The sequence below is a fragment of the Pleurotus ostreatus genome, assembly GCF_014466165.1.
Source record: "Pleurotus ostreatus strain PC9 chromosome Unknown scaffold_11, whole genome shotgun sequence".
Lineage (NCBI taxonomy): Eukaryota > Fungi > Basidiomycota > Agaricomycetes > Agaricales > Pleurotaceae > Pleurotus > Pleurotus ostreatus.
The window spans coordinates 648,994-673,998 of NW_023503166.1; the positions used below are offsets into that span (position 1 = coordinate 648,994).

At 50.9% G+C, this 25,005-nt stretch overlaps 8 protein-coding genes across 8 annotated transcripts; 2 read left to right on the forward strand and 6 right to left on the reverse strand.

Annotated features, from left to right (window-relative positions):
* Window positions 1-974: 974 nt before the first annotated feature.
* Window positions 975-3,494, forward strand: PC9H_002521 (uncharacterized protein; the record flags this gene model as incomplete). Its single annotated transcript, XM_036772157.1, has 15 exons — window positions 975-1,007; window positions 1,064-1,144; window positions 1,205-1,252; window positions 1,301-1,522; window positions 1,592-1,671; window positions 1,728-1,835; window positions 1,886-1,971; window positions 2,023-2,104; window positions 2,152-2,350; window positions 2,402-2,412; window positions 2,471-2,523; window positions 2,580-2,756; window positions 2,841-2,982; window positions 3,039-3,119; window positions 3,170-3,494. 15 exons carry the CDS (start codon window positions 975-977, stop codon window positions 3,492-3,494), a joined length of 1,728 nt encoding a protein of 575 aa, XP_036625803.1.
* Window positions 3,495-4,286: 792 nt separating this feature from the next.
* PC9H_002522 (uncharacterized protein) lies at window positions 4,287-6,515 on the reverse strand (the record flags this gene model as incomplete). Its single annotated transcript, XM_036772158.1, has 9 exons — window positions 4,287-4,376; window positions 4,428-4,789; window positions 4,838-4,913; window positions 4,964-5,773; window positions 5,827-5,933; window positions 5,982-6,063; window positions 6,117-6,189; window positions 6,247-6,328; window positions 6,380-6,515. 9 exons carry the CDS (start codon window positions 6,513-6,515, stop codon window positions 4,287-4,289), a joined length of 1,818 nt encoding a protein of 605 aa, XP_036625804.1.
* Window positions 6,516-7,786: 1,271 nt separating this feature from the next.
* Window positions 7,787-9,903, forward strand: PC9H_002523 (uncharacterized protein; the record flags this gene model as incomplete). The annotated part of the gene is made up of 10 exons (XM_036772159.1): window positions 7,787-7,945; window positions 8,002-8,288; window positions 8,345-8,528; window positions 8,591-8,778; window positions 8,830-8,872; window positions 8,929-9,040; window positions 9,099-9,292; window positions 9,348-9,371; window positions 9,436-9,699; window positions 9,766-9,903. 10 exons carry the CDS (start codon window positions 7,787-7,789, stop codon window positions 9,901-9,903), a joined length of 1,593 nt encoding a protein of 530 aa, XP_036625805.1.
* A 1,111-nt stretch (window positions 9,904-11,014) lies between these two features.
* Window positions 11,015-13,774, reverse strand: MEP5 (Fungalysin/Thermolysin Extracellular metalloproteinase 5; the record flags this gene model as incomplete). Its single annotated transcript, XM_036772160.1, has 8 exons — window positions 11,015-11,050; window positions 11,104-11,302; window positions 11,354-11,622; window positions 11,672-11,778; window positions 11,831-12,153; window positions 12,206-12,411; window positions 12,464-13,312; window positions 13,364-13,774. The coding sequence occupies 8 exons, from the start codon at window positions 13,772-13,774 to the stop codon at window positions 11,015-11,017; spliced, it is 2,400 nt and encodes a 799-aa protein (XP_036625806.1).
* A 1,456-nt stretch (window positions 13,775-15,230) lies between these two features.
* Window positions 15,231-16,860, reverse strand: PC9H_002525 (uncharacterized protein; the record flags this gene model as incomplete). The annotated part of the gene is made up of 4 exons (XM_036772161.1): window positions 15,231-15,264; window positions 15,314-16,346; window positions 16,402-16,477; window positions 16,549-16,860. The coding sequence occupies 4 exons, from the start codon at window positions 16,858-16,860 to the stop codon at window positions 15,231-15,233; spliced, it is 1,455 nt and encodes a 484-aa protein (XP_036625807.1).
* A 782-nt stretch (window positions 16,861-17,642) lies between these two features.
* On the reverse strand, window positions 17,643-19,076 carry PC9H_002526 (uncharacterized protein; the record flags this gene model as incomplete). The annotated part of the gene is made up of 2 exons (XM_036772162.1): window positions 17,643-18,125; window positions 18,195-19,076. 2 exons carry the CDS (start codon window positions 19,074-19,076, stop codon window positions 17,643-17,645), a joined length of 1,365 nt encoding a protein of 454 aa, XP_036625808.1.
* Window positions 19,077-19,352: 276 nt separating this feature from the next.
* On the reverse strand, window positions 19,353-21,293 carry PC9H_002527 (uncharacterized protein; the record flags this gene model as incomplete). Its single annotated transcript, XM_036772163.1, has 17 exons — window positions 19,353-19,433; window positions 19,491-19,614; window positions 19,730-19,780; window positions 19,842-19,958; window positions 20,021-20,121; window positions 20,164-20,246; window positions 20,308-20,319; window positions 20,383-20,407; window positions 20,458-20,501; window positions 20,553-20,587; window positions 20,644-20,688; window positions 20,749-20,792; window positions 20,859-20,913; window positions 20,968-20,981; window positions 21,032-21,107; window positions 21,160-21,178; window positions 21,233-21,293. 17 exons carry the CDS (start codon window positions 21,291-21,293, stop codon window positions 19,353-19,355), a joined length of 987 nt encoding a protein of 328 aa, XP_036625809.1.
* Window positions 21,294-22,319: 1,026 nt separating this feature from the next.
* Window positions 22,320-24,596, reverse strand: PC9H_002528 (uncharacterized protein; the record flags this gene model as incomplete). Its single annotated transcript, XM_036772164.1, has 6 exons — window positions 22,320-22,517; window positions 22,571-22,928; window positions 22,982-23,029; window positions 23,081-24,131; window positions 24,196-24,475; window positions 24,525-24,596. 6 exons carry the CDS (start codon window positions 24,594-24,596, stop codon window positions 22,320-22,322), a joined length of 2,007 nt encoding a protein of 668 aa, XP_036625810.1.
* Window positions 24,597-25,005: the final 409 nt, after the last annotated feature.

The window sequence follows — 25,005 nt, forward strand, 5'->3', positions numbered from 1 at the left end:
GTTTGAAGCGCAGTGGTTCAGAGTTGCTGCTCAAAGGTGCTTGAATTGCGCATTCTAGGTACCCAACTACGGACACTATCCAGTGATCCTTCTCGTGGCGAGGGGGACGCACCTATGTGGATGCCGACGGCGTTTGGGCACCATGTCCCTCACATTCTTGATATCGATGTAGAACTGCGCTGGAAACTATTTATGAGGTCCTTGGAGAGGTGAGGGTAGGAGACTCGCCGTCTATGGAACGAGCAACTCTGTGGGTCTTTTTGTGGCTCCAGCGGATGGGCAAACGTGGGGCGAAAAATGAAAAAAGGTCTAGAGTCGTCACGTGCCCCCTGTACTCCCTGTACGGATTCGCAATGCGGCTCAAAATCCAGATTCTGCTCAGGTCACTTTTTCGCGATGGCCAGTGAGGGTTTTTAAAGCTCTGCTCGGGTCTCAAGGTAACATCTTGTTGACATATCATCTAAGCAATCAAGTAACAGCAGCTGATTCTGCCACTGTGTTGCACTTGCAACGCTTTCACTGATGAATTCTTATCGTCGGCAGCGGCGTGATTTGGGCGTGATGGGCAATATTCCGTTCTTTTGCGAACCACGCTTATTGCCGGTCATTGCTGGGAGCGCATGGATGTGGCAACGGGAACATCCCACAGTCACTGCCGAGCAATGTACCAGGAGTGGCAAAAGTTTTGAGGTTTTCAATCTGGTTTCGGCATACAAAACATTCTTGCCTTCCGGGCACGATATATTATGTTTGGAAATTCTTTGGAGATAACTGGTGGGCGAGCGAGGTGTCAGTCATGGTGTACCGCGTGTAGCACCCAGCCATATCCGGACTCATACTCCGACCGCGACCCTGCGGGCTCGGTTGATTGATGTAAACTGACAGGCCATAAATAAATAACATATGGAGTCCTCTATCTCGCCCAGTCCCCCTCTCCCAGTCGTCCATAGCTGTCGCACTTCAGCGAAGTGAAAATGGTCAACTTCTTCGACCTTCTCAACGCCCACGTACGTTTTGCGCCCCTCGAGATCGATGCTGAAGCTGAACCACATTTGCGTACTAGGTGGCGGACTCCTTCGTTGGAAGATGGTTTCATTTGGAGGGTTCAGGTCACCCTAAAGAACGTGTTGGGTCCAGATTTTTGGTAGGTCATCGATATGGCGATCACAGGATGACCGAGAGCTGAGAGATTTGTCGTGTGCAGACCGAACTTCGTGCCGGAGTAACCACTTGGGCCTCTATGGCTTATATTGTGAGCGCAGATTAACCTTGCATTCAATGGACGCTAACTCGCAATTAGATCTCGGTCAATGCTGCAATCCTGTCAGATTCAGGGGGCACTTGCGAATGCAACCTTCCTGATCTCTGTGTGACCGACGAGACATATCTTTCCTGTGTGGCCGAAGTGCGCTTGGACCTGATCACGACTACGGCCGCTATCGCGGCACTGTCATCTTTCCTCATGGGCTTATTGGCAAATCTTCCAGTGGGGATGGCGCCTGGATTGGGTCTCAATGCCTACGTGAGTGGGTTTGTGGCGCCCAGACTCCCCTGGCGCTCCGAAGCTGATATCGCACCAATCATTTAACAGTTCGCCTACTCCGTCGTTGGCTTTCACGGAGGTGGTATCATCACTTACAAAGAAGCGCTTTCAGCCGTGTTCTTGGAGGGGTACATTGTCATTAATCTCCACTTCAATTAGTTTGCTAACCATTCACGGCCTTTAGTTGGATTTTCTTCTTCCTATCGCTTATTGGGTTGCGACAATGGCTTGTCCGCATAATGCCTCAATCCCTTGTACTCGCCGTCGGCGCTGGAATTGGTCTTTTTATTGCGTGAGTTCGTTGTAAGGATCGCATGTGATATCTGTGCTGACTGCTTGTAGTTTTATTGGTCTATCTTCTAGTGGACTAAGTGTTATCGGAGGAGACACAACGAACTTCGTCGGGCTCGGAGGCTGCAAACCTGAAGGTTTCTATTGCTTTGTTTAACCTCCGCGCCAATCCGCTCACGATTCACCAGATTTCTTGCCTGATCTTCCTAACTATTGCGCCGCCGGTCCCCTCCAGAGTCCCACAATGTGGCTAGGTATATTCGTCGGAGGGTAAGTCTCTTGTTCGCCATGGCTCTGCCTTGACTGAGTTCCCATAGCATCTTTACGGTTCTCCTCATGATGTACCGAATTCGTGGCGCTATCCTGATTGGCATCTTTTTGACTGCCATCATCTCCTGGCCGCGCCCTACTGTTGTTACATACTTCCCCCATACCCCTGCCGGTGACGCGCTGTTCGACTACTTCAAAAAGGTCGTCACCTGGCACCCGATCACCCGGACATTGAATGTCCTTGACGTGAGTGTCCCCTCAATCAAAACAAAGGGCAGCTAATCAACAGCTCTCTAGTTCAACTATGGGTTAGTCTCCTGCCACTAACCTGCATGGCAGAAATTGATGTTTCGCGCTTTCCCTTAGCAACGGCCAGGTTTGGTATGCACTCGTTACATTCCTTTATGTTGACATTCTCGGTATTCTATTTTCCACTGTCGTACCGGCTGCACTACTCACACCCACGCTTTCGTAGATACAACCGGTACCCTGTACTCCATGGCCAAATTCGCTGGCCTCCGCGATCCTGTCACGCTGGACTTCGAAAACTCCACGATCGCTTACTGTGTGGACGCCTTCTGTATCAGCATCGGCTCCCTTTTGGGAACCAGTCCCGTCACCGCATTCATCGAGAGTGCCACTGGTATCAGCGGTCAGTATCATTCCTTATCGTTCTCCCGTCCATGTTCCCTTTATTCGTGTTCATCGTCGATTTATTTCTGATTATCATGTACAGACGGCGGCAAGACAGGATTAACTGCCATGATGACTGGTATCATGTTCTTTATCTCCGTCTTCTTCGCGCCAATCTTTGCGTCCATCCCGCCATGGGCGACAGGTGGTGCATTGGTGATTGTCGGTTCTCTGATGATTCGCAAGTGAGTGATTGTTGTCTTTATTCTGCGATGCATGATCCTGATATGTTTTATGTTAGTGTGCGAGAGATTAACTGGGATTACTACGGCGATGCGGTTCCTGCCTTCCTGACTTTGATTGTCATCCCCTTGACTTACAAGTGAGTATACACGGGTGCCAAAAGGCTATCAGCGTCTGACGAGCTTATAGCATTGCATATGGTGTCATTGCTGGCATCCTGTCTTACATAGTTCTCAACGGCATTCCGTTAGCCCTCAAGAAGATCTCCGGTGGTCGTATTGTTCCCCCTAACTACGATACCGCAGAAGAGTGGTCTCCTCCCACTGGCTCGCTCATTCCAATCTGGATCTTGAAGATAATGGGTCGCGAACCCCCCAGATACGACGACGATGTTGTCATGGAAGAACACCCTGGACAACAACGAAATTCGTCGGCGACCTCCTCCGCTGATCAACATAACGAGCCAAAGAGCCGCAGCATGCTCGAGCTAGAGAAGGACCCTAGGGTCATATAAACTCCTCCTCTCCATTTCACATTCGTTCGGGACTTCGACCCATCACTTGTTGTTTGTAATTACATTACTACACCCTTCGTTGCTACTCCGTTATGTATTTCACTCCTTGGTTGTTGTTGTTAAACCAGTATCAGTTGGTCTTACATTGTGCTGCGTACTCTAGGTCGTATATGTAGGTCCCTTTTTGCTGTAGATGTATTATTATCATTATTTTTACCTCGCAAGATTCGCCTCAAGACCGGCAAGTATCACTCTTCAAGTGCTGACCTACATCCTCTCCGCAGAATGACTGAAATGGAACATCCTTTTCCTGGGATATCGAACTAAGTGGGAAATCCTATTCGACCCTCTTGAGAGTCAACTAGTGCCTATTGATGCTGTCAATCAATTTCTTTACGTTGCCACATACTACCTATAGAGGTGTCGATTGAACAGTCCCAGCCTATATCTTCTACTCCCACATCTCACCGTAGGGTGAGCTGCATTGTTCTGCGTGATCTTTGCCTGTCAATGTCAAGTCACCACGAAGCGACCGTTACCGAAAACGTCGAATGCATGATAGTGTTCGAGGAATAGATTCTAGAGTTGAATACAGCGTTTCCCTGGTTGATTACGATCTTTGGAAGGTTGGGTACCGGGTCATACATTATGTTTTTAGATTGTAGAGTAACGAGTTTTGGTTGCATGTATCGTCGCGACGTATAAATAGATGCCAAATGTACACAAAAAGTGATTAAATTAGAAGGTCCGTATGATAGGAATGCCCCAGGGAAATGCAAATGAGAAATGGTGTTATAGGTTCCAAGTACCTTTAATGAGGTCCGCCCCACGCTCTGCAATCACATATGTTGGCGCCATCGTGTGCATGCTGGGGTTGTAAGGCTGTCATACAGATGTGAGGGCGATACAAATGCGTCTAACAAGAAGACTCACGAAGACAGACGCGTCGACAATTCGGACGCCCTTGATTCCTCCCTTCATCTTCAGGTCCGGGTCCACAACACCCCATTGTGCCCCCTTGGGTGACATGCTGGCCGTCCCCACCGGGTGCGCAGTAGTCCCGCTGTTGCTCCTGACGTACTCCTCAATCTCCTCGTCAGTCTCAGCCGTGGCCAGAGTTCCCAAGGCTTCCACTACGTAATTTTGGAACACGGGCGCTGAGACAAAGCGTTTAGCAGCCTTGACGGCTTCACGCATGGCCTTGATGTCCCAATCGGTGGTGTAGAATGCTGGATCAATGAGGGGTGCACGGAAGGCGTTGAAGCCACCGGTAGTGTCAAGCGTGACAGAGCCGCCTGAACAAGTATTAGTCGAGGCTTATCAATGAGAAAGGAGGTACGTACGGGATGTAGCCGAAACTAGGTTGGTTGATATAGTCAACCATCTGCCCGGAGGTGGTGCGGGTGAGACGAAACCGTTCTACGGAGGCATATCAGTAAAGCGACAGAAGTACCACATATCAGACATACACCAATAGCCAATTCCAGATGAGGCGTATTGGGTCCTGCTGCAGTATCCACACCCGCAGGGAGCCCAAGATTCGTTCGCTCGGTCTCGTTCAGCCTGAAGAACACAACTTCCCCAATGGGAGTGACAACGAGAGGACCTGTGCCGTCTTCATTCCATTCGTCCATAGCATCGTCCAGCACATTCTGCTCTTGGAATACCGGATCAAACGTATCTGCATCGGCCCTGACATTCCAAAGGCACCCCGTCGTGGGCTGATCAGTCAGGTTCCTGCCAACACTAGGCAAATTCACCAGCGGCGGGATCCCAACCGACGACAAGTAACTCGAGTCCCCGATACCGGAGTTGAGCAGAATCTGAGGCGTGCCGATGACACCCGCCGCGAGCAGGACCTCCTTTGTCGCGCTGACTGAGCGCAGCGGACCGTTGTTGATATCTTGGGTGTACTCGACTCCCTGGAAGGTCGACCCGGCACCGGTTTGGAGAATGCGGGACACGCGAGCATTGACGAGGACATGGAGGTTGGGTCGGCTGATGAATTGGGGACCAAGGTAGGATGTTGCTGCACTGCTGCGATGCGACCCATTGATTGCAGCTTGTAGCCATCCCAAGCCAAGAGGGGTACCGTCATTGTAATCGAGTTTGAAATCGAAGATCCCGCCGAGTTCCTGTCCGGCTTGGAACACCAATGGGTCGAGGGCTTGGTGGTGGCCAGAGAGACTGTACGAGTTGATGCCCGTCGTGCTATGGACGGACGGGTCATATTGACCGGTGGTGTCGTGTCCGTCAGCTGGGGGGGTCCATTTTTCGTTCTGGATAGAAGGCATCAGGTGAATATTGCCGTGATAGTGGTAGAAAGACTGACCTTTGCGAAGTAGGTTTGAACATTGTTCCATGACCAGCCAGAGTCGCCGGTGACCTCCGCATAGCGATCGAAGTCATCGGAAGATCCTCGGGTGTAGAACATCCCATCTACAAGCATGTTAGTTTGGTAGAAATGATATGTGATGGTTTACTCACTGATGGAACTGCTGCCGCCCAGCACGAACCCTCTGGCGAAGGGAACCTCGGCGTTGTGCATTCCGACTTGTGGCGTGGTCGTCTATCATGTCCACGTCAGATCGGTCAGGGGAAGATATTACAGATGTAGCGCACATAGTTCCATGTGTATTGGGCGGGGATTCGTGTCACAAAGAATGGGACCTTGGTTTCAAACGCATCCTCATTTCTGTGAGACCAACCCGTGAGCAAAGGCAGGGTATATGGCACATTGATATGGTCTTACGAAGGACCCCCTTCGAGGACGAGTACGTTTGTCGATGGATTTTCCGTCAGGCGGTTGGCGAGGACGCTGCCGCCCACACCACCTGGGTACATAATCAGTATTTGTGTGGACCATCATCGGGACTGTCACTTACCGCCAACGACGATAAAATCGTAGGAAACGTTTGGTAAATCGGCCGCATTCTTGTACAAGGCAGCCGAGGCTGCGAGAGGAAGAGAAAGAAGCGAGAGGACAAGAGATATGTGAGCTGCAAGAGACTGGAACTTCATTGTTGGGTTGATTATTACTGGTGATTGGGTAGAGGTAGCAACGATGAGGAGATGGTAGGATGATGTTCAAGGCTCCTGTCAAGCTGCTTTAAATACCACTCGGAGGAACATCCTGTTACATTCGTGGACTGAGACAACGACGAGACCCACACTTGCGCGTGCATTTGCTGAATTGTTGTACCCACCAGCGAGCGTCTGAGGTGGGTTTCAGAGGCCACCGACGGTCCAGGAAACAGGTACGCGATGTAAGATCCTCCGAAAAGCTCGCCCAACATCCTGTCGAAGTAACATCGCATTAGCCAACATAGTTCCTTCCCGACCGCTTCGAACACTGACGAGAATTCCGTCCGTTGTCTAGGATATAGCCGGAGAGTGCACTTGCACCAAGACCTTGCACAAGTTGCCAATTGGCGACTTATATTATATCTTCAATGGGCCAACGAGAGTGCTTAATAGACTTCGTTTTCGGTGCCTTGCAAATGATAAAAATCACAACAAGCGTCGATTCCTGTGCACAGATGGTTGTCACCTCTATATGGCGAACCGACGATCCTGAAAGCACATTTCAGGAACTCCGACTTGGATGAATTTGAGGATGCCTGCATACTGGAGTCAATGATGCATGCCACCTTAATCCCTAATGCCGGAAGTTAGAAAGTGAAGGAACAACAGCTTGAATGGCGGGGACCTTCCTGATTTGCTGTCCTTTGCATAACGAGTCACGAAGTTCAGGAATAGTCGTCGATGTATATATATATATATGTGTGTTGACAGTCGTTGAAGGTGGCCGCATTTGTGGAGAAGATGGACTCCGGTTCAACTCCGATTTTGGCGATTGGACGATCCGTCACGCGTCACGCCACAAACCCAGGAGCTCAGTGAGACTCCAAGTCACCAAGACCAGTTGCCTCAGGTAATGTCGCCCTGTTCTCTCAAATAACAGGGCACGAATACTGAAACCAATTCATCACTCTTATCTCTTCGTACTATCCCAAATACCAGCTCGTTGTCGAAATTTATGGCCCAAGGAAGGCTGTCGACCATCTTCGTCTATTAAAATTGCGAACAGAATAATCACTAAGGACTCCTCACCCCAGCGGCCATACTAGGCATAACTAAGATGATAACAAGGCACCTGGACGAGTGCAGTTGAGGAGGCTAACCGTCCTTGGAATCATTCCAGCCGTCGGGCACCTGGATTCTGGGGATGGTCACATTGACAGCGCACCGATGCTGCACTCCTCGTCTTTGACTACTACCACCGTTTCATTATGGCGGTATTCCTCCCGGCGGGCGTCCTCTTGCTCTCTGTCCTTGGTCTCGCAGCGTGTGCGCAAGGTCGGCCGAATCCCCTGAGCCGGGATGGACATTGGCCCATAACGTCCCCAGCGCACACCGAACACCACGTGAAGGACATCGACACGAGTGCAGTGCGTTTCTGTCTTTCTGTCGACGTTGGCGATTAGATGCTAATCATTGGCTGTAGATATATCATCAGCATGTCCAGAGAGCTAGCCAGCGCTACTCTACGATGCTGGGGTCCTCGGTAGAGAAGCGTTTCAACCAGGCTGTGATCGAGAATGCGGTATCGCATTTACAAGAGACGCAAGCCAATGCCTCCGCCCCAGTGAACCTGTTGATCCTGGACGAGAGCGACAATCCCAACCCGAAAGGCAGTGGATTCAGTCCAATCGGCCTAGAAATTGCGTTGGTTCAACCTGTCATCAGGGCCGAGCAGCCTCGACACCCGAACTCCATTGGTTTGGACATCCAGTGAGTAGCAAATCAGGATGTATCTGAATCTAGTTTCATGTCCTTGTCAATGAAAGGGCGAATGATATCGGCTGTGAGAACTCCCTTACTTCTTCGCTGGCTACGAATTTACATGCAACAGATATCGCTACGGTGCAAATTGGGACGCCTCCGAAGAACTTCAGTCTGTTCGTAGACTCTGGCTCCTCGGACCTCTGGGTCGGCCATGAAGAATGCAAGGGATACGACGTTGGCGATTGTGTAAGCTCATAAGTACCTACATTAACTGTTGTTCCTCAGGCCGACGTTGCTCATCGTACTAGGGCGCACACACATTCCTCGGCAACTCCAGTACGACATTTAATAACACAGGCCACCCGTGGCACATTCGTTACGGCGCAGGCTTTGTCCTAGGGAAGATCGTCACAGACCTCGTCAGCATCGCTGGTCTTCAGCTCAAGGCTCCTCATAAGTTTGGTGTGGCAATGGAGGAAAGTCCCGAGTTTGCGTCGTGAGTACACCATTGGCAGACAACGATGGGAAATTGATTTTCCGCTGGCAGGAGCAAAATACCTTATGACGGGTTCTTAGGAACCGCTAAGTCGGTCGGTGGAGCTCCAGCTCAGGTCGGTGGTAGTTGCTGAATGTCACCCTCTGTTAGCATCTTTCGCAACAGCATGCTCCTACCCTCATCGAGGCCCTTCGCAATGAGGGCCTCGTCAAGGAGGGAATCGTCTCCTACCATATCCCTCGCGCCCTCGACACCATGAAAGGTTCTCCGACTCCTTGCGCCCGCCCCCTCTTCGTGACTAACTCTTTCACCATGTGCAGCTGGCGCCCCGGTCAAGAATGTAGGAGAACTTACGCTAGGTGCGATGAATCCAGCGAAGTACAACGCCAGCACTCTCGTAACGGTGCCGAATGTCAGCCCTACCGGATTTTGGGAAGCACCAGTCGACGAAGTGAGGGTAAACGGAACAAGCATAGGCCTAGCCAGAAGGTCCGCCATCTTGGATACAGGCTCAGTAAGTCACTCGCGCGTAATAGCACCCAGGTTCCGTTGCTCATCGCTGTGTTTAGACCCTTCTAGTGGCTCCGAAGGAGGTAGGCTCACTTTCGCGCTCTGCACAACTACGTTTCTCTCTCTAACCTACGATACCGCGTGCAGGACGTTTCGGCCATCCATATGCTCATCCCGGGCTCCCTGTATACCGGAACTCGATGGATCATCCCTTGCACCACCAACGCCACCATTTCACTCGTCATATCGGGCCAGGAATTCCCGATAGACTCGCGGGACCTCCTTTTCCTCCCTCTGAATATGGGGAGATTGAAAGGCTACTGTTGGTCAACCATCAGCGAGATGCGAGGGGTGAGCAAGCCGAAAGGAACCAATATAAGCAAGACAGGCGGCAAAACTACTAGCTGGCTGGTACGTGTCGGATGTCCTGAATGTGCGAGCTTCGTGGGTCAATTGATTAATATTTGACGCGATTAGGTTGGCGATGTATTCCTCAAGAATGTGTACTTTTCAACCAACCTCGATCGTGATACGATATCCGTAGCTAGATTAGCGGAACAACCAGAACTGGCGGCATCGGAGGCCACAGAGTTAGAAGACAAAACAGCTGACTAGTAATACAGTCGAATCAAAGTACACTCTTTCGTCTTGGAAACTAACTACTCATGCGCGACCCAACGTAAGAATATCATCAGAGTGAACACTCTGACTATCTTCCTCCAATTCAGCCCCGGGAGTGCTAACCTGGTCTGTATAAACTTAACATGAGAAATGAGAGACTAGATATCGGATGAACTGTTACACACCTGAATACAAGTCGGCAGAGGTCTCATGCATGGACTGGCAGCGTTCGTAGTAATGCCGACGGAGTGCGTGTGGAAACTCCACTTCGACCCCATCGAATATTTTCCGTCTTTTGGCGGGACTCGGATTTTTCGACCTCTGTCTCTGTCTTTGAGGAGTTTCATCCAGATCCTGTCTCCTCGTGGTCGGAGCAATCGGTGGAGGCCTAGCAATTCTTCGAGTGCGAGAATGAAATAGGGGTAGCTGCAGGGGTCGGCGGCGCCATTGGAAAAGGGGCAGGAGCACGAACAGGGGCAGGGATCCGCCTCTGGTATTTTCGTTTGGGCGGCGGCGGCATCGACTGCTGCTTCCTGAGGGCACTCGCAACTGTAAACCCATTATTATCGAGTCAGCTAGAGCGTAACGTACAATGCTTACCACCTATTTCCAATGTATTTAGCAGTTCCAACACATCTTCTCTTGCTCTCTCGGCTGTTCGTCGTGCATTAAGGTCCCTACACACACTTCGTAGTGTATCTGTGCTGAGTTCTCCCCATGGGAACATTTCGAGGTGAGAAGCGGGGTTATGTTGCACTTCAACTCCTCAAGGCGTTTATATTGTGGCATTCCATCGATAAAGGATGGGCTTGAGGGTTTTCTGGGCAATGGTAATTCTAGTAGTGGACGTCCTGCCTCATGCACGGACTCATGGAACAGGTGTTGTTGCCATAATTCTGAACAAGCACAGCTGCACGAAGCATTATCTCGTATATCTCCAGTCTCGTATCTTCCAGAACCAAGTCTTTATGCATTCTCATGTACTATTATACTAGAAACAAATGACATCAACTAATCTTACAAGGCGCCACGCCAGGACAACGTAAAAAGAACATAAGGTACGCCAAACTATGTACGTAGGGCAGGCAATCTAAGATGCACAAACTTAAGCCGTCTTGCACTTCGAGGGGAGATCGTAGTCCTGAACAAAGGGTCAGTAACATGCCTCGAAGGATAAAATATAAAGCCACATACATCCGTGCGGATTCCTCCACCCCATGGAGTGCGCCCATCGACACGCGAATCAGGACCCAATCCGCGCTTTGAGAAGCCGGTCCAGAGAGTGCAGAAGTTCTCGCCACCAGTCAAGATCTGGTCAGCCTGGATGATGGCATCACGGGCCTCGAAGAACGATGGGCGACAAGGTTGGAGCTTCATGCCGTTGAGAACGAGCCTGTGATTACTTTATTAGTACTGTAGAGACAAAGTGACCGAGACTACTCACTGGACAGAAAGTGTGTTTCCGTGCTTGGGGATCAACGGTTTCTTCTTGCCAGCGGATGTGTATTCTACGGGGCGGTAGAAATCGCCCTCAGGAATGGTGCCATCTTCCAAAGGAGCGGGAGGGAACAGCGAATCGGAGAAACCGTGGACATCGATAAGTCCGTTTGACACGACCCAGAGAATCTCTGCCCAAACTTCACCAATAGCGTGTACTCCCCAGTATCCTGGCTTGTCTAGAGTCTTGTAGGTAGAAGGGTTGACGGTCTCGTTCTATGGAAGATGTAAACGATAGAAGTCTTCAGAGGGCGAGAGCACTCACAAGAGAGTAGATGAAGTTACGGATACCCTGTTCACGGTTAGCAGCCCAAGATCCCATGGAGTAGTCAGAGTAGTTCTTCGTGCTTCGGATCGTAGTAGCAAGGAAGTCTAAAATATCCTGAGTTGACGAAAGTTCACAATTAGATATAGTGCAACTTACCTCCCCAGCCTTCACCCATTCCACCGCTCTCACCCCAGCCCAAACAACCTGAGTTCGCAGGGCCACCGGTGAGGCGAGTGCTGAGGCCGTGACTCAACTCATGAATAACGATACCAGCCTCCAAGTCGCCATCGCGGTAGGGATTGGCAGTATTCCAAAGGTACATACGGCAGCGGCCGTTCTGACCATCAGGCGGTGTCATGAAGTTGGCATTGTTGAACCCAGAACCATCCTGGGCATTGGCGATAACGGCGTCGTTCTCCGCACCTCCACGACCGAAATTGTGTTGTTGGAAGTTACCTGCGACTTCGTCGAATCCATACCTGATGTGGGACAGATCAATATAAGTTGAAGTGGCTGTGCAAAGGAATTCACCGATAGTAAAGGTCGTGGACCAAGTTGGAAGTGTAGAAGAGTTGCGTCACCGCGATGTCGATGAACTTCTTCGCTTCGCCGAGTGCGGCTGTCTTGTTCGTGGCCTGGGGGTCGTACGGGAAGTCGAAAACATTTCCCTTGTGGCCTTCAGGGCGGTAGTTGTTGATCCAAGAGTTCTGGCCTTCCCAGTTCTCGTGAGCGAAGACCTGCGAACCGAAACATGAGCAAGATCCCATGGAACATGTCACAGCCCCTCACGTTGTTACCCCAAGTGCTCGTCGTGTTCCTGATGGCGTTCGGGGAGCTTGGTCGCACACCCTTCATGGAGGGATCGTTGGCGACAGGTAAAGCGTGCCATCCCCATGGGCTAGCAAGAGCATCGACGTTCTCTGTCTCAATAGAGCGCTTACCCTCCGAAGGGTCATTGGTACCCCATGCGAAAACGTTGTAGGTGGCTGGAGCACCGGGCTTCGGTTTGGGAATGGGAGCGTCCGAAGCCCAATCAACCACGGACACTATCCGGTGGGGAGCGGCCGCCGACACGGCAGCCTCATACCAGTTGTCTGACATCTCAACCTCGAACTTCCATACGAGGTTAAGCTCCGTAGAGTCGCCGGCCTTGTTGGGAACTTGGACGTAGGCGAGACGGGCCTTGACCGGGTTGACGGTGTCCGGAACATTGCTGATTTCAAAGGGCGGAGCGCTCTCCGGGTCATCAAAGTGGTGCACGACGGAGACGGACATCTTCTCGAAGTGCGCGTCGAAGTTGCTCAAAACATCTTGAACGACGTCTTGATTGGGGGTGGCTGCGACCATAAATTGGAGAAGAGCAGCGCGAGGGTCGTCAACAGCTTCTTGGGAGGCAAAGCCCTTGGAAGCCAAGTCGTAGGGCAAGTCAACGAATGCGCAGTTCGATTCGACAAGATGAGCGAGTTCATCTTCATCCACGGAGGCGGGAGAGGACATGGGGAGTTGTTCGCCTGAGGAGTAACGCTCTGCTACACGAAGCTGGAGCTCTGCAAGCAGAGTCTCGCAATGCTCGCGATGAGGGTGTCGAACATCACCAATCAATGAGCTTGCAAGGTCGTCAGTAGGACCAGCGTAAAACTAGCCAGTCAAATTAGCGTCAAGGGTTTATTTCGTATCGTAACTACTTACGGAGTTGCCATATGACAAAACCATGCCATCTTTGATGTTCAAATTGATGTCGCCATCAGCAACCTCCAACCCGTTCACCATCTGGCGCACATATACGTGGGTCACACCGGTGTTCACGTCGGTGTAAGAGTCCTTGCGAATCTTGTAGCGGGAGTTGAGCCCTGTCTGGCCGCTCAACAAGTCGTCGAGGAACGCCGTCGCAACCACAAACGGGTCTGAGGCGGAACCCATTGGCATGAAGCCATTCGTTTGAATTTGGTATGGGTTTGCGTGGAATTTCGCGTGGGGTAACTCCGGGCCAAATCCGAGCGACTTGCGTCGACGAACTTCGCCCCCATTGACTGGCGCGTGCCCGAAGACACCTCCCGCCAACCCAGCGATGAGCAGCGACGTTGCGAAAAATGTGCGCATGACAAAGGAAGAAGACAATAGTTGGAATTCAGTCACAGCAGTGAATGAAACGAAAGACGGAAAGATGCAGCGTCAAAAGGTGGTCGAGTGAGATGGTGGTGGATCGAAGTCAAGGAAGGCTGTATGCAACTCGCGCCTTATCATCCATTTCGGGTATAGGACCCCGAACACTGCTTTCGGGCGCTTCGTCTTCTTTCGGGAGAGTGTGCGCTGCAAGGCGTTTATTCGAACATTTCAAGTTGGGCGCCGTCGAGGGTGAATATGTGAGGGCACACGATCCGTGGGGAGTTTCGTCTTCCATCCAGCTCGTTTGGGATAACGAAGATGTATTCGTTGTCGCCAAGAGCTCTCTCGTTCGGCGGCTGGCTCACGGACCGGGAACGAATGGAACCCAGACGCAGAACGCAGCCGAACTCCTGAATAGGAGAAACCCCTGTAAAGGGGCCGAACTCAGGTGTGAAGTGAAGAGACGGAGGCTCGAAAGCTGACAAACGGTAGGCGTCGCTGCGCCAGCGCCCAATTTGTTGAATTTCATGATCCAGGAAACCTGCCGCTGCAGCTGCAGATGCTGCACCTCGTCAAAAGCTGTGGCCAGAAAAACCTTGAGGTTGAAGTCCGGCGTCGAGTAGAGCTAGACGGAGGCGAGCAATGAAACGTGAGCGTGTCAAGGGGGAGTGACCACTCCTGTCCCCTTCTACTGTCTACCCCTACCTTACATCATCCTCTAAGGTTACGATCAATGAAGAAAACTAGAGACGCAGCGAATGAGTTCACGCTTGTAGCCAGAGGGCTTGAAGGAGCCAATTTTGGGTATGCAACCATCACACGCTGACTGTAAACTATGTACCAATGGTCGCTATGTCTTCCTTCGCTCGCACCCACCAGAAATGGTAGTTTCCTGCTGCACCTTGAAGCGCCCGACAAGTGGTCTGTTTGCTGTGCATACAGCGCATAGGCCACTTTGGAACATTAGGAGAGAGCACGAAGGGAATGGGAAATGGTGATCAAGAGGACAACTTTTGTACACGTATTGGTACTCTGAATAAAGGTGAAGCTGAGGTAGTAGTATGTGCATTGGTCAAGTTCTCAGTAAGTTGGCTATATAGTCGGCCCTACTCGTCGATGCAAGGGTGCGCTCACACGCTTGTATGATTTCCATCGCGAGGAGGCCATAGAGGCGTACAAGTACCTCGAGTCGCAAGCTCATATACGCAAGGTGGTGATCAGTCTCGAATTAAGTCGGGCTTGTTTGCTGTACGTATGTGTACAAGCGTCAACAACGAAAATCAGATCAATAACATCTTTGTTGTATTGAAGTCGAAGAGTCTGCAAAACATATCATTCGCAACATTACATGTCGCCGAAGGTGGATTGTCTATACCGATACATTGCTAACCTCCTGATCAGCAGAAACAGGCAGGTTCTGGGGTTCCGACACATGATATCTTGTGCCGATTCATTCGCCGTTTGTACAAGATTCCAGCGGGTCACTAGAGCGATGTCAACATCAGGGCGAACAAATCGTGATGAGAAACGCACATAGTGAAGGTCCCATCGATCGGCAAACTCTTGCTCATGTGGTCGCCGAAAGCTGATGCCTTAACTTGATGAGGCTCGCCTTCACTGTCGACCACAATTGGAATCTTATCAACGCTCGGTTGCTCATCCGAAGGGTCCACGAGGGTCATGCCACCGGTGCTAGAGTTGGAAGCGCTGTCTTCGTCCGAGTCAAGGAGTGAATGTCTCCACACGTCCTCAGCCCACTCTTCAATCTCACGCATTAGTTTGGCTTCGTCATCGTCGGTCCAATCCTCCTCCTCCTCCCGTTCGTCGTAGTCAACTGGATCATCCATGTTTGATGCCGAATCATCCGGAGAAAGTTCGTCGCCAGCACTGTCGTCAGGATTTTCTTCAGGAGCGGAAGCCCTGCTATGGCGGGTACGTTGAGAGGTACGTGTGGAACGACCAGTCCCAGACTTGGGCGACGAATCATGGTTTGAAGTCTGGCTGGGTGCTTGGGAAGAATCCAATGAGTTGGTGAAATCATCGCTCGGCGATCCTGACATCCACAACCGATAAAGATCGAGACAAGCGAACATGGCCCCCAAACCATCCATGATCACGGGGAGGTCGAAGTTGGAGTAGATGCCGTCGAAACTGGTCGAACCACCCAGAATTTTATCCAGCTTCCTACCCGTATCAAATATAACAAAGTGAGGAAGGATGTTGAGCTCGAATTGCGGCAATTCGGGGAAGGGGTACACATGTTGTTTGAAGGCGAGTGGATCCACTGACGTGTAACTTCCGTGGTATCTCCTGATTGCACAGCAGGACTTCATCCCTTGAGTGGCGACGAAGCGATATTTGAAACTCTGTTTATTCTTATATAGCTGAATGGGTAGGTTAGCTTGTGTACCACCCGTATAAGATGGGGAGAAACATGCCTTCTTGACGTCAAAGCGATGGATGTCGGCTCGGTACGTCTTTAGGAAGTTGCTAAGAATGTTCAGTTCCGGCAGCCAGAACCATCCATTTTCTTGTCTATCAAAGAATCTATGGACAGCGACAGAAACTAGGAAAATCAAGGCGATCAGACATAGGTTCAGCACACATCAAGAGGAACATACGTGTTTGGAGGTTGAAGTGAGTGTCAACATTCAGCGACCAATACCGCATCCCCCAAGCCCATTCCAATTTTGTAAGCTGTATTCGAAATACAAATACCGAAGGTAAGCCCACAACCGGGGGAAGGGGTGGTCAGTAGACTAGCTCACCGTCTCATCATCGACAGCCTTGGCTACCACATGGCTGAACTCGATGGGATTCATGTCATCTGTCTCGCCCGTGATTACGCATATTGGTCGTTGTGGGAGCTCGACGCCCAAAGGGTATTGCTTCTGTAGGATGGTATTGATGGCGAAACGAGTGCGATTCTTCGCAGAGGTCGCCAGAGAAGATGCAGTTTTGCGTCGTTTGTTGGGAGTTACATTAGGGTTAGGATTATCTTCTTCGTCAGGGTTATACGGTCCATCTTCTTCTCGAACTCTACGCCCGGACGGCGTTTTGCTGCGTTCGAGGATACTCATGGTTGTGGCAAGCGTGGTGCAGTGCGCGGCACAAAAGCGTATATATCGGTCGTCACCTGACCAAGAGTTGATCCACCCCCTCGAGTCCAAATTAGTGCGCAATGTACAGACGAAGGCGCGAAAAAAGTGCCGAGGGCACTCGCAGGAAGATGTTCCGATGTCAATAGCCCCCAGAGAGTATATTGTCAGGAAGGAGTTGTACAGATAAACCTGCACGGAAAGTACACCGATAGTTGTACAAACCGTGTCCTGATCACGGATAAACTGAAGGAGAACGTAGAGAGCAAGCGAGACATGTTTGTTTCGAAAGGTCGATTGTGACACTTGCAGCCTGGAGTTGGCTTCTGTCTTCCGTAGTTTCATACGTCTATCTTAGCCTTTTCAACGTCGCCTAGCGGGCCAGTCTTGTCGTTTCGAGGGAAACGATTGAAAATATCGTACTCCGGCACTTACCTAATGGAAACCAAGCGGACGTAACTTCGGCCAGCGCTGCGCTAGCTGAGAAAGCTCTGTACACGCGTTGCACATGCTCTGCATCGTGGCCTCAGCTCACCCCAACAGGCGAAGACTGTTATCTCGGGGTGACTCATTTGTCGCCATCTCCACCGCATAATCACCCCACAACATTGTAAGTCTATCCTGCTTCCGGGATAGCTGTAAGACCTGAGGACCCCGGGAACGCCACCAGGGGTTGCGAGTGATATTAAACAAATTATTGGAGTACCTTGCAGAGTATTGGTGTGTTTATGCAGCGTCATGCTTGTAATTTATGCGTGTCAACGCTATACTCGATTGGCCTCAACTTCCGAGCCCACCGGTTCAGGCCCTCCAAATTGCAATGCACGTACTTTGATTTTGTGCGGATGTGTCGTCTCAGTGTCGAAGATGAGTGAGCTGAGTTGAGCTGCACGGCCATCGGTCCCCATCGAGGAAGCACATAGCCCTCTGGTCAAGGTTACCACAGCGAGCCTGTTGTTCGGGCCCGCGAGTTTCTTCGTCGTGACAAAACTTCCCTTGCACTTGCAACATCTCTTCGCTATCGCCTGCATGTAGTCGTAATCCTTAGCCCTTGGTGAGGAGCGCGTAATTTCTATTCCGTGCGAGTGTTTGTGGCACGTCCGGACCCAGCGCGTCACGATATACCTGAGGTCCTCCATCTGCTCCGTGGCTAGGTTTACCCTCAGGCTGCGGACCAGGAGACACAAGGACTTCAGCCGCAGCCCGAACGGCGTAAGCAGGAATTCCCCAATCCCATCCAGGGTTTCCTATGGTGCACGAGTGCGATGATATGAAAATTGGAGCTTGACACGGCTCTGTGAAGGAGACGACAGTACCTTTGGAGGAAGTCTGGCCAATGACAGCTTGAGATGGATCAAGTGGGGAAGACAGGATGAGACACGAGGTAGGAAGTCCTTAGGCATGAAATCTCTCAAAGTGAATACGGCAGAGTCAAGCTGAGGCGCCGCTTGGCTGATCATGTCAACTCCTTCCATCGCATTCCGTGCGCTCAGAACCGCGCCAACATGCCTCATCGGGCGGGACTTTATGACCCTCACAGCAAGTTCCAGCTGATCTCCAGCGCCCCACGTCCACAAGAACCTCTCCAAACGCGGGCACGCGCCCTCAGGCAGGGCAACACCCTCCAACATACGCGCCTCCGACGTCAGACATAGCTCCTTCAGGTCCTTTTGGTGTCCTATGAACGCCATCACGTGCGGCCCGACAACGAACGTTGTCTTGAAATACGTGAGGGAGAATGAGGCGAGGGAGAGGACGTCGGCGGCGTATATATCTGACTGGCTGTCTCGCCCGCTGACGATAAGGGTCAAGCTCGTGAGATTGGTCGTACGGCCCAGGACGGTCCGAAGAAGCGCAAAGCGGTCCCTGAGGAGTCGGCGGTTGAGCACTGCAGGGAGGGTGCCATAGCGCACCATCGCCTTGAAAAGCCCCTGGTTCGGTATCTCGTCTTTCAGGTATACATCTTCCCAGTTTATCGTCAGCGCCTTAACGAGCTGGCACGCCAGGTCGCTGAAGCAGAGGGATGTGAGACATCTGGTCGAGGTTTCGAGCGGCAACTGGGGGATAGTTGCGTAGAGTTCCCGGATAGCGAGGTCGTGAATGTGTCTATTGACGCGCAGTAATTGACAAAGCGTGGTGCGAGGACACTTCTCGAGGATAATCAGCAGCAGTTCTGCGGGGAGTCGAAGAAATGGCATCGTGCTACGGAGCGTGGGCTCCTCGTGCTCCTCGTACCTCTGGTGCGAGTACCCCCCACGCAAAGTCCGTGGTAAAAAGACATCAAACCGTGGGTCATGAGAACAATGTCGTGCAGTTACCGGTTACTGGGCAAAGATAAGGACAAACCATAAAAGGAAAGCACGACTTGGTTCGAACCTAGATTGTGCGTGCAAAAAACAAAAACACAAGGCGGCAGAAATTATATGTTACTTCTAGTGGTATAGAACGGGGATTGGGAGCGGAATGTTCGGCAGTCAGAAGTCGGATATGAGCACGGTTTTGGTCACTGTGGGCATCCCGTTCATTGGAAAGTTTTTCCCTTCCTCCTCAGCAGTCTAGAGCGTCAATCGTTTACATGTGCACAATACCAAGGTGGGGAGTGGATGAAATACCTGTGTCTCCGTATCTTTGTCATGAGTGGCGTTGTTAGATGCGTACCGGCCTTTGGAATAGGTGGCATAGCTTGTGCTGACGGTGTGGGCATGCTTCTGCTTAAGCTGGTCGCGTGAATTCAGCCTAGGGGATTCACGCCAGTGAGAAGAAGACGCGAGAGGAGGAACTTGATCATCCATACATCGCAACTAGAAGTGTGATTAGTATGCTGGTTTGTATACGGGAACGAAATGGGTACTCACAGAAAGTATTAGCGTAGAGCTTGGTGACATTGACATGGAAGGCGAGCCTAATTTGCATATCCCAGTCGTCGGTAAGCTGTGAGTGTGACAATACTCAAGTCCTCTCACCAATAGAGGCGCGAGGGGGCCGCATAGAACGTGATGAGGAGTAACGTTTGAATGAGGGTGACTAGCACGCCTCGGTGAACAACGTAATGGATCAATGATTTCAAGAGACCGTTTGTCCTAATTGAAACCGACGCCGTCAGTATTGATGCAGCGGTAAGCTTCAGCAGATTTACACATACTGTTGGATGCCAGTCTTTGCGCCGGAGAGCAAGATGCACATCGCGATAGTTGCGATGATATCGGTGAGCGCACCAAATCCCTTTGCTAGGCCAAAGAATATCTATATTTACCAGATCAATATATACGGATTTGGATGAAACACATCCCGATGATTACTTACTGAGAAGTTGTGATGACGCTCCCCCAGAACGTGGTGATCATATACAAACATCACGCTCGTGCACGCTGAGAAGGTTTAAAACTTGAGTACGAACGAAAAGTAGATATCAGCAAACGTAGCGCGTACCGACTCCGAAAACTGTCACCGTTCGGCATTGTCAATTACCACCACAATTGTCGCGCTTAAATAGTCAAAACCCACCAAATGCAAGGACGGCACAAACAGCCTGTTTTCTGTGAGAAAAATAAGACAAATAAGACGATGGGTAAGACTTACCACCGATACTGGGACCATCCAACTTCCTCTACCAGTTTTGGTGACTGTCGAGACTGTTCAGCAAAATCGACGGGAGGAGAAGGTACCCTCTTTACCAGCATATAGTTGGGCGACAAAATACAGTTGTGAACTACACAATGGTGAGATTGCTTCAGCGGTGCCGGAGAGACAGTACTGAGTACTGACATGAACGTGATTATGGTTGATAGCAGGCATTCAGCAGAAAGCTCTCTAAGAATATGAGTCGATCAGGGTTGCGGTTATGCACGATGGCGCGATGTAAATGCTTACGGCGTTATGCTGGCAAGGGGAGATAGCGATCCGAAGTGCGGAACCTGGGTAGCAACGGATGGAATATGAGTATCATGCGGAAGGGACATCTGCGCTTTGAAATCACATACCAAGTAGTAATACACGGATTGAACGACAAGTGCTGATGATACAAAGTCAAAGACTCTGGATCATCGAACTGTTCAGAAAAAACTGGTGGGGATCGTTGTGAGGACCTACACCATAGCTCCCGCCTAGGAAAAGCCGTGAGTACGATGAGGTGAGCACAAGAATCGTTACATACAACAAGTTGGATGATGAGGCGGTCTGAATGGCGGGGGAAATAGTTATATGCTTGAAGCGCGGTTATTCCACCCAACCTGCAGTCGATCAACAGCATTTCTATGGGGCGACTGCATGTCACCAACTTACACCAGAGATATTACGGTCCCTGCCATGGTTTAGATCAGCATCACCGCTATCTAACGACAAATTGACAACTGACCCCAGTATATAGGTCCGAAGACACCACTCATGTCCATACCGACATTGCTGCTGGAATCCATGTCTGAGGCGATGGTGGGGGTTCAAAGGAAGGTGGAGAGGTAGTACAAAGGGGGATAAACTTTGCTGTCAATCCTCAAGAGCATCGGCCATTAATACACCAGCACGAAGTCCGTGTTTCGAACACACGCATTGGCTACACCACAATCAAGTGATCTGCAGTGTGCATATATGCAGCTTTTGCGGAGATTGCACGTACATCAAGCTCTCGTGATTGCGGGATGCAGACATTCGAACAACCTTCCTGTCAAGCGGGTATCACTGTTGCATATGGCAGCAAAGGAGTTATGACGGAACTAGCAGCTTGAGCACATTGTCGATTCTGTGTGGCATCGTACAGGACACCTCCTTGAATAATGTAGGCGCGAAGGGGAATTCGCGCGTGGATAAATGCGAGGATCGGGAGGTGTGTTCCCACCAAAAGACGAAGTCGGAAGAACCGGCACGTGCACGTGACGAACGGAACGGAGAAACGAGAGTCGGGCTGGGACGCAACAAGCAGCGCTGGACTCGCTTTCGCAATGCAACTGAGGGGGAAGATGGCTTCTTGTTCATAGGATATCGGACGTCGTACACGATGCCATCTCTACAATAAATTCGATCAGCGCTCGACGGTCGCCGGTGATCCTGCAAAAATCCCAGCACGTGCAAGCCCCTATCCCTGATGCCAAAAACCAACTTTTCTACTTAGTCCCAATCGTTCTGATTCGTGACTCGTGAGTAGTCTGTACGAAGGCAAAATAAATATGGCGACTGAATGTTGAATGTAGGTACCTCATGTACTATGAGTTTCTCGGTAAGATTCGATTTCCTAATGCTGATACCCTGACTGACAGTTAAATTATTAATGTGCTAAATGCATAGTTTATGATCTCGCAGAAATATTCTACATCAAAATTTCTTCGTGTTATACACTGAGAGCTCACCACGCCTTATCTTGGTGATATCACCAGCATAATCGTACATTTCAGTTACACATATCCGCTAGCACTACCCATACAGTACAGCCACGACTTCGCTTGTTCCGCTTACTTCAACTTGAACTGACGTTCGTAGAAATCCAACTCTCGTTCAAGCGCATCCTTGATGTTTTTGTCCTGGCGCCACCCATGCCCTTCGCCTTCGTATAGTTTGTATTCCACCACACCGCCTTTCTCCAGAATGATATCCCGCATCTGCTCTGCTTGTTCTTTCGGAACGACTCGGTCGATTTCTCCTTGCAAGATCTACCATATAGGAGTCAGCGCGTCCAGGTTGAAATCGTGCAGTCCCTACTGACCAAGAGTGGAGAGGTGATGTTATCCGCATGGTAAATTGGAGATCTTTCCTTGTATAGTTGCGGGTTTTCTTCTGGGGTAGCCCCGATGAGCCTGGTCATGTAGTGGGATTCAAACTTGTGCGTGAACTCAGCGAGCTTGGCAACGTCGGAGATGCCGTAGGACGAGGTACCGGCGGCGAAGGCAGCCGGATTCGAGCTGATCGAAAGCGCGGCGAGGGCAGTGTATCCTCCAGCAGAACCTCCCCGAATTGCGGTTCTCTTAGCGTCAAGGAGACTGTACGGCGCTTTGGAAAGGATGTCCACGGCCTTGATTGAATCCTCTGTGTCGACAATTCCCCATTTTCCTGCGAGACGTTGTCTTTGAAATATCGGTCACGATGGGGCTCGAAGCAGAGGGCAGCGGAGACATACATATACTGACGGCCGTAACCGGATGAACCACCGTAATTAATGTCGAGCCTGTACAATCAATTATTAAGGCGTAGCATATCACACGGGGGTACTACGCACCAAGCCCAACCTCGGCTTGTAAAATACTGCTTCTTCCAGTTCAACCCTTGGGTTTCGAGAGCCGTTGGACCCCCATGGATACTCACGGCACAGGGTGGTAGCTCGTCCGGGATGCTACTACCACTATACGCCGGGTTGGTTGGCGGATAATAAACAACGTGGACGAGCGCATCTTGGGGGCCAATGCTAAGAGGCCGAGGTACAGAAACGATGCCGTCTGGGAAATTGCCTGATAAACCCTTCTTTTGTGCCGGACCAACCACCGTGAATTTGATGTCTTCGGGTTCAAAGGAAGAAGGCAAAGTGCAAAGAATGATAGCGCTATCGCCATCGACCTTGGGAGACGAGAAGACAGCCTGATGGCTGCCAGTGGAAACAGCGCGGATGACGTCGATGGCTACGAAAGGTGCCTCGATGAGTTTCGGCGCAGCTCTGCTTTGGATGTCGACGAGGTATATGATGTTTTTTCCGTCCTTCCACGCTGTGCATAGGATAGTCCGTCCGATATCATCGACGGGGACATAAGGTGACCAGCCCAACACCCAAGCCGGCTGGCTGAAGTCCTGTGCGATGGGTTCAAGGAATACCGGCGTATCTTGGCCGCCCGCGTACTTATGAAGGTTTTGATATCCAGATTGATCGCTCGTGAACAGTATAGTGTCGTTGTTGATCCAAGATGGGAAGGCGACACTGATCTGCGATGGCACGCCGGCGATAGTGAGAACATTGGACAAGCTCACTTTCCCCTCTGTGACGACAATATCAGCGTGCCTCAGCTCAGAACCCTCCCAGGGCATGTCAGGGTGGAACCACTGGACCCAAACGAGACGAGTGCCATCCGGCGAGAACCTTGCATTGGAATAGAAATCGGCACCAGAAACCAAAGAGCTGACGGACTTGGACGTCGTGTCGATGATGCAGAGAGTATTGACTACCTTGGACGGGGCTTCACCATTGGGATCGTCAGTGTGGTCTTCCATGATCGCCACCACAAGTTCAGAATTCTTCGGATGAACATCGAAATCGGCGAACCGATGAAGACTTTTACTATCTGTAAGTAGAAAGGATAAAGTTGATCGTTGGTCGAGCAGGGAATCTTTGCTTCAGACACGTACCTGGAGTGACGGCCTCAGGGGTAGCACCCTCTGCTTTGACATCAACGGTGTACACTCTGCCATCGCCGTAGTGAGAGAAGTAGGCGATGCCGTTGTAGACGATGGCAGCACCTCCGCCGTACTCGTGCACGCCTGTGCGTACATTCCACTCCTTGCCAACCAACTCTCGGGCTGTCTCTGTCTCGACTAGGACGCTCCTTCCTGCCTCTGCTGGTCGGGATTCGACATGGTAGATTTTGTTTGCGATGGGATCGACAAGAAGCTCAGCGATCGGTTTAGACTACATGCACAGTCAATTAGTATTTAGGCTGAGGCGATCCTCGACTCACCCCCTGAAGAATAGCATCGGCAGTGATTGGGGATTGCCAAGTACCGTAGGGGGCTTTTATGCCAGTGGCCATGTTGCTACGAAGTGATTGGAGAGGTGGCTGATCTAAGCCCTGATATAGACCCTGGGTAGAGGCTCAAGCTCAAGACCCACACATTCCATATTTTGCGTGCACCTGAACCGAACAAGCTATGCCGTTGTACTGGGCCCCTCGAGCTTTTCTCAATACTGATTACATCGATGATCCGCTGAACTGGCACCAGTCCTTGCAGCTGGGCATTCACCGGAGCCAGAGTTCATGAGTTTTGGGTTTTGATCTACTGATGCAAAATAGACAATATCTGAAGCGCGGGGCACAAATAACACGGACCGTCGAGGTAGAAGAGGTTTTACAAGCCTCAAAGCTTTTCGGACGACGTTGAGGTAAGGCAGGCGCTGTCACGCGTTGTCACAGCCTCAGCTGCGTTACTTTTGGATCCCAA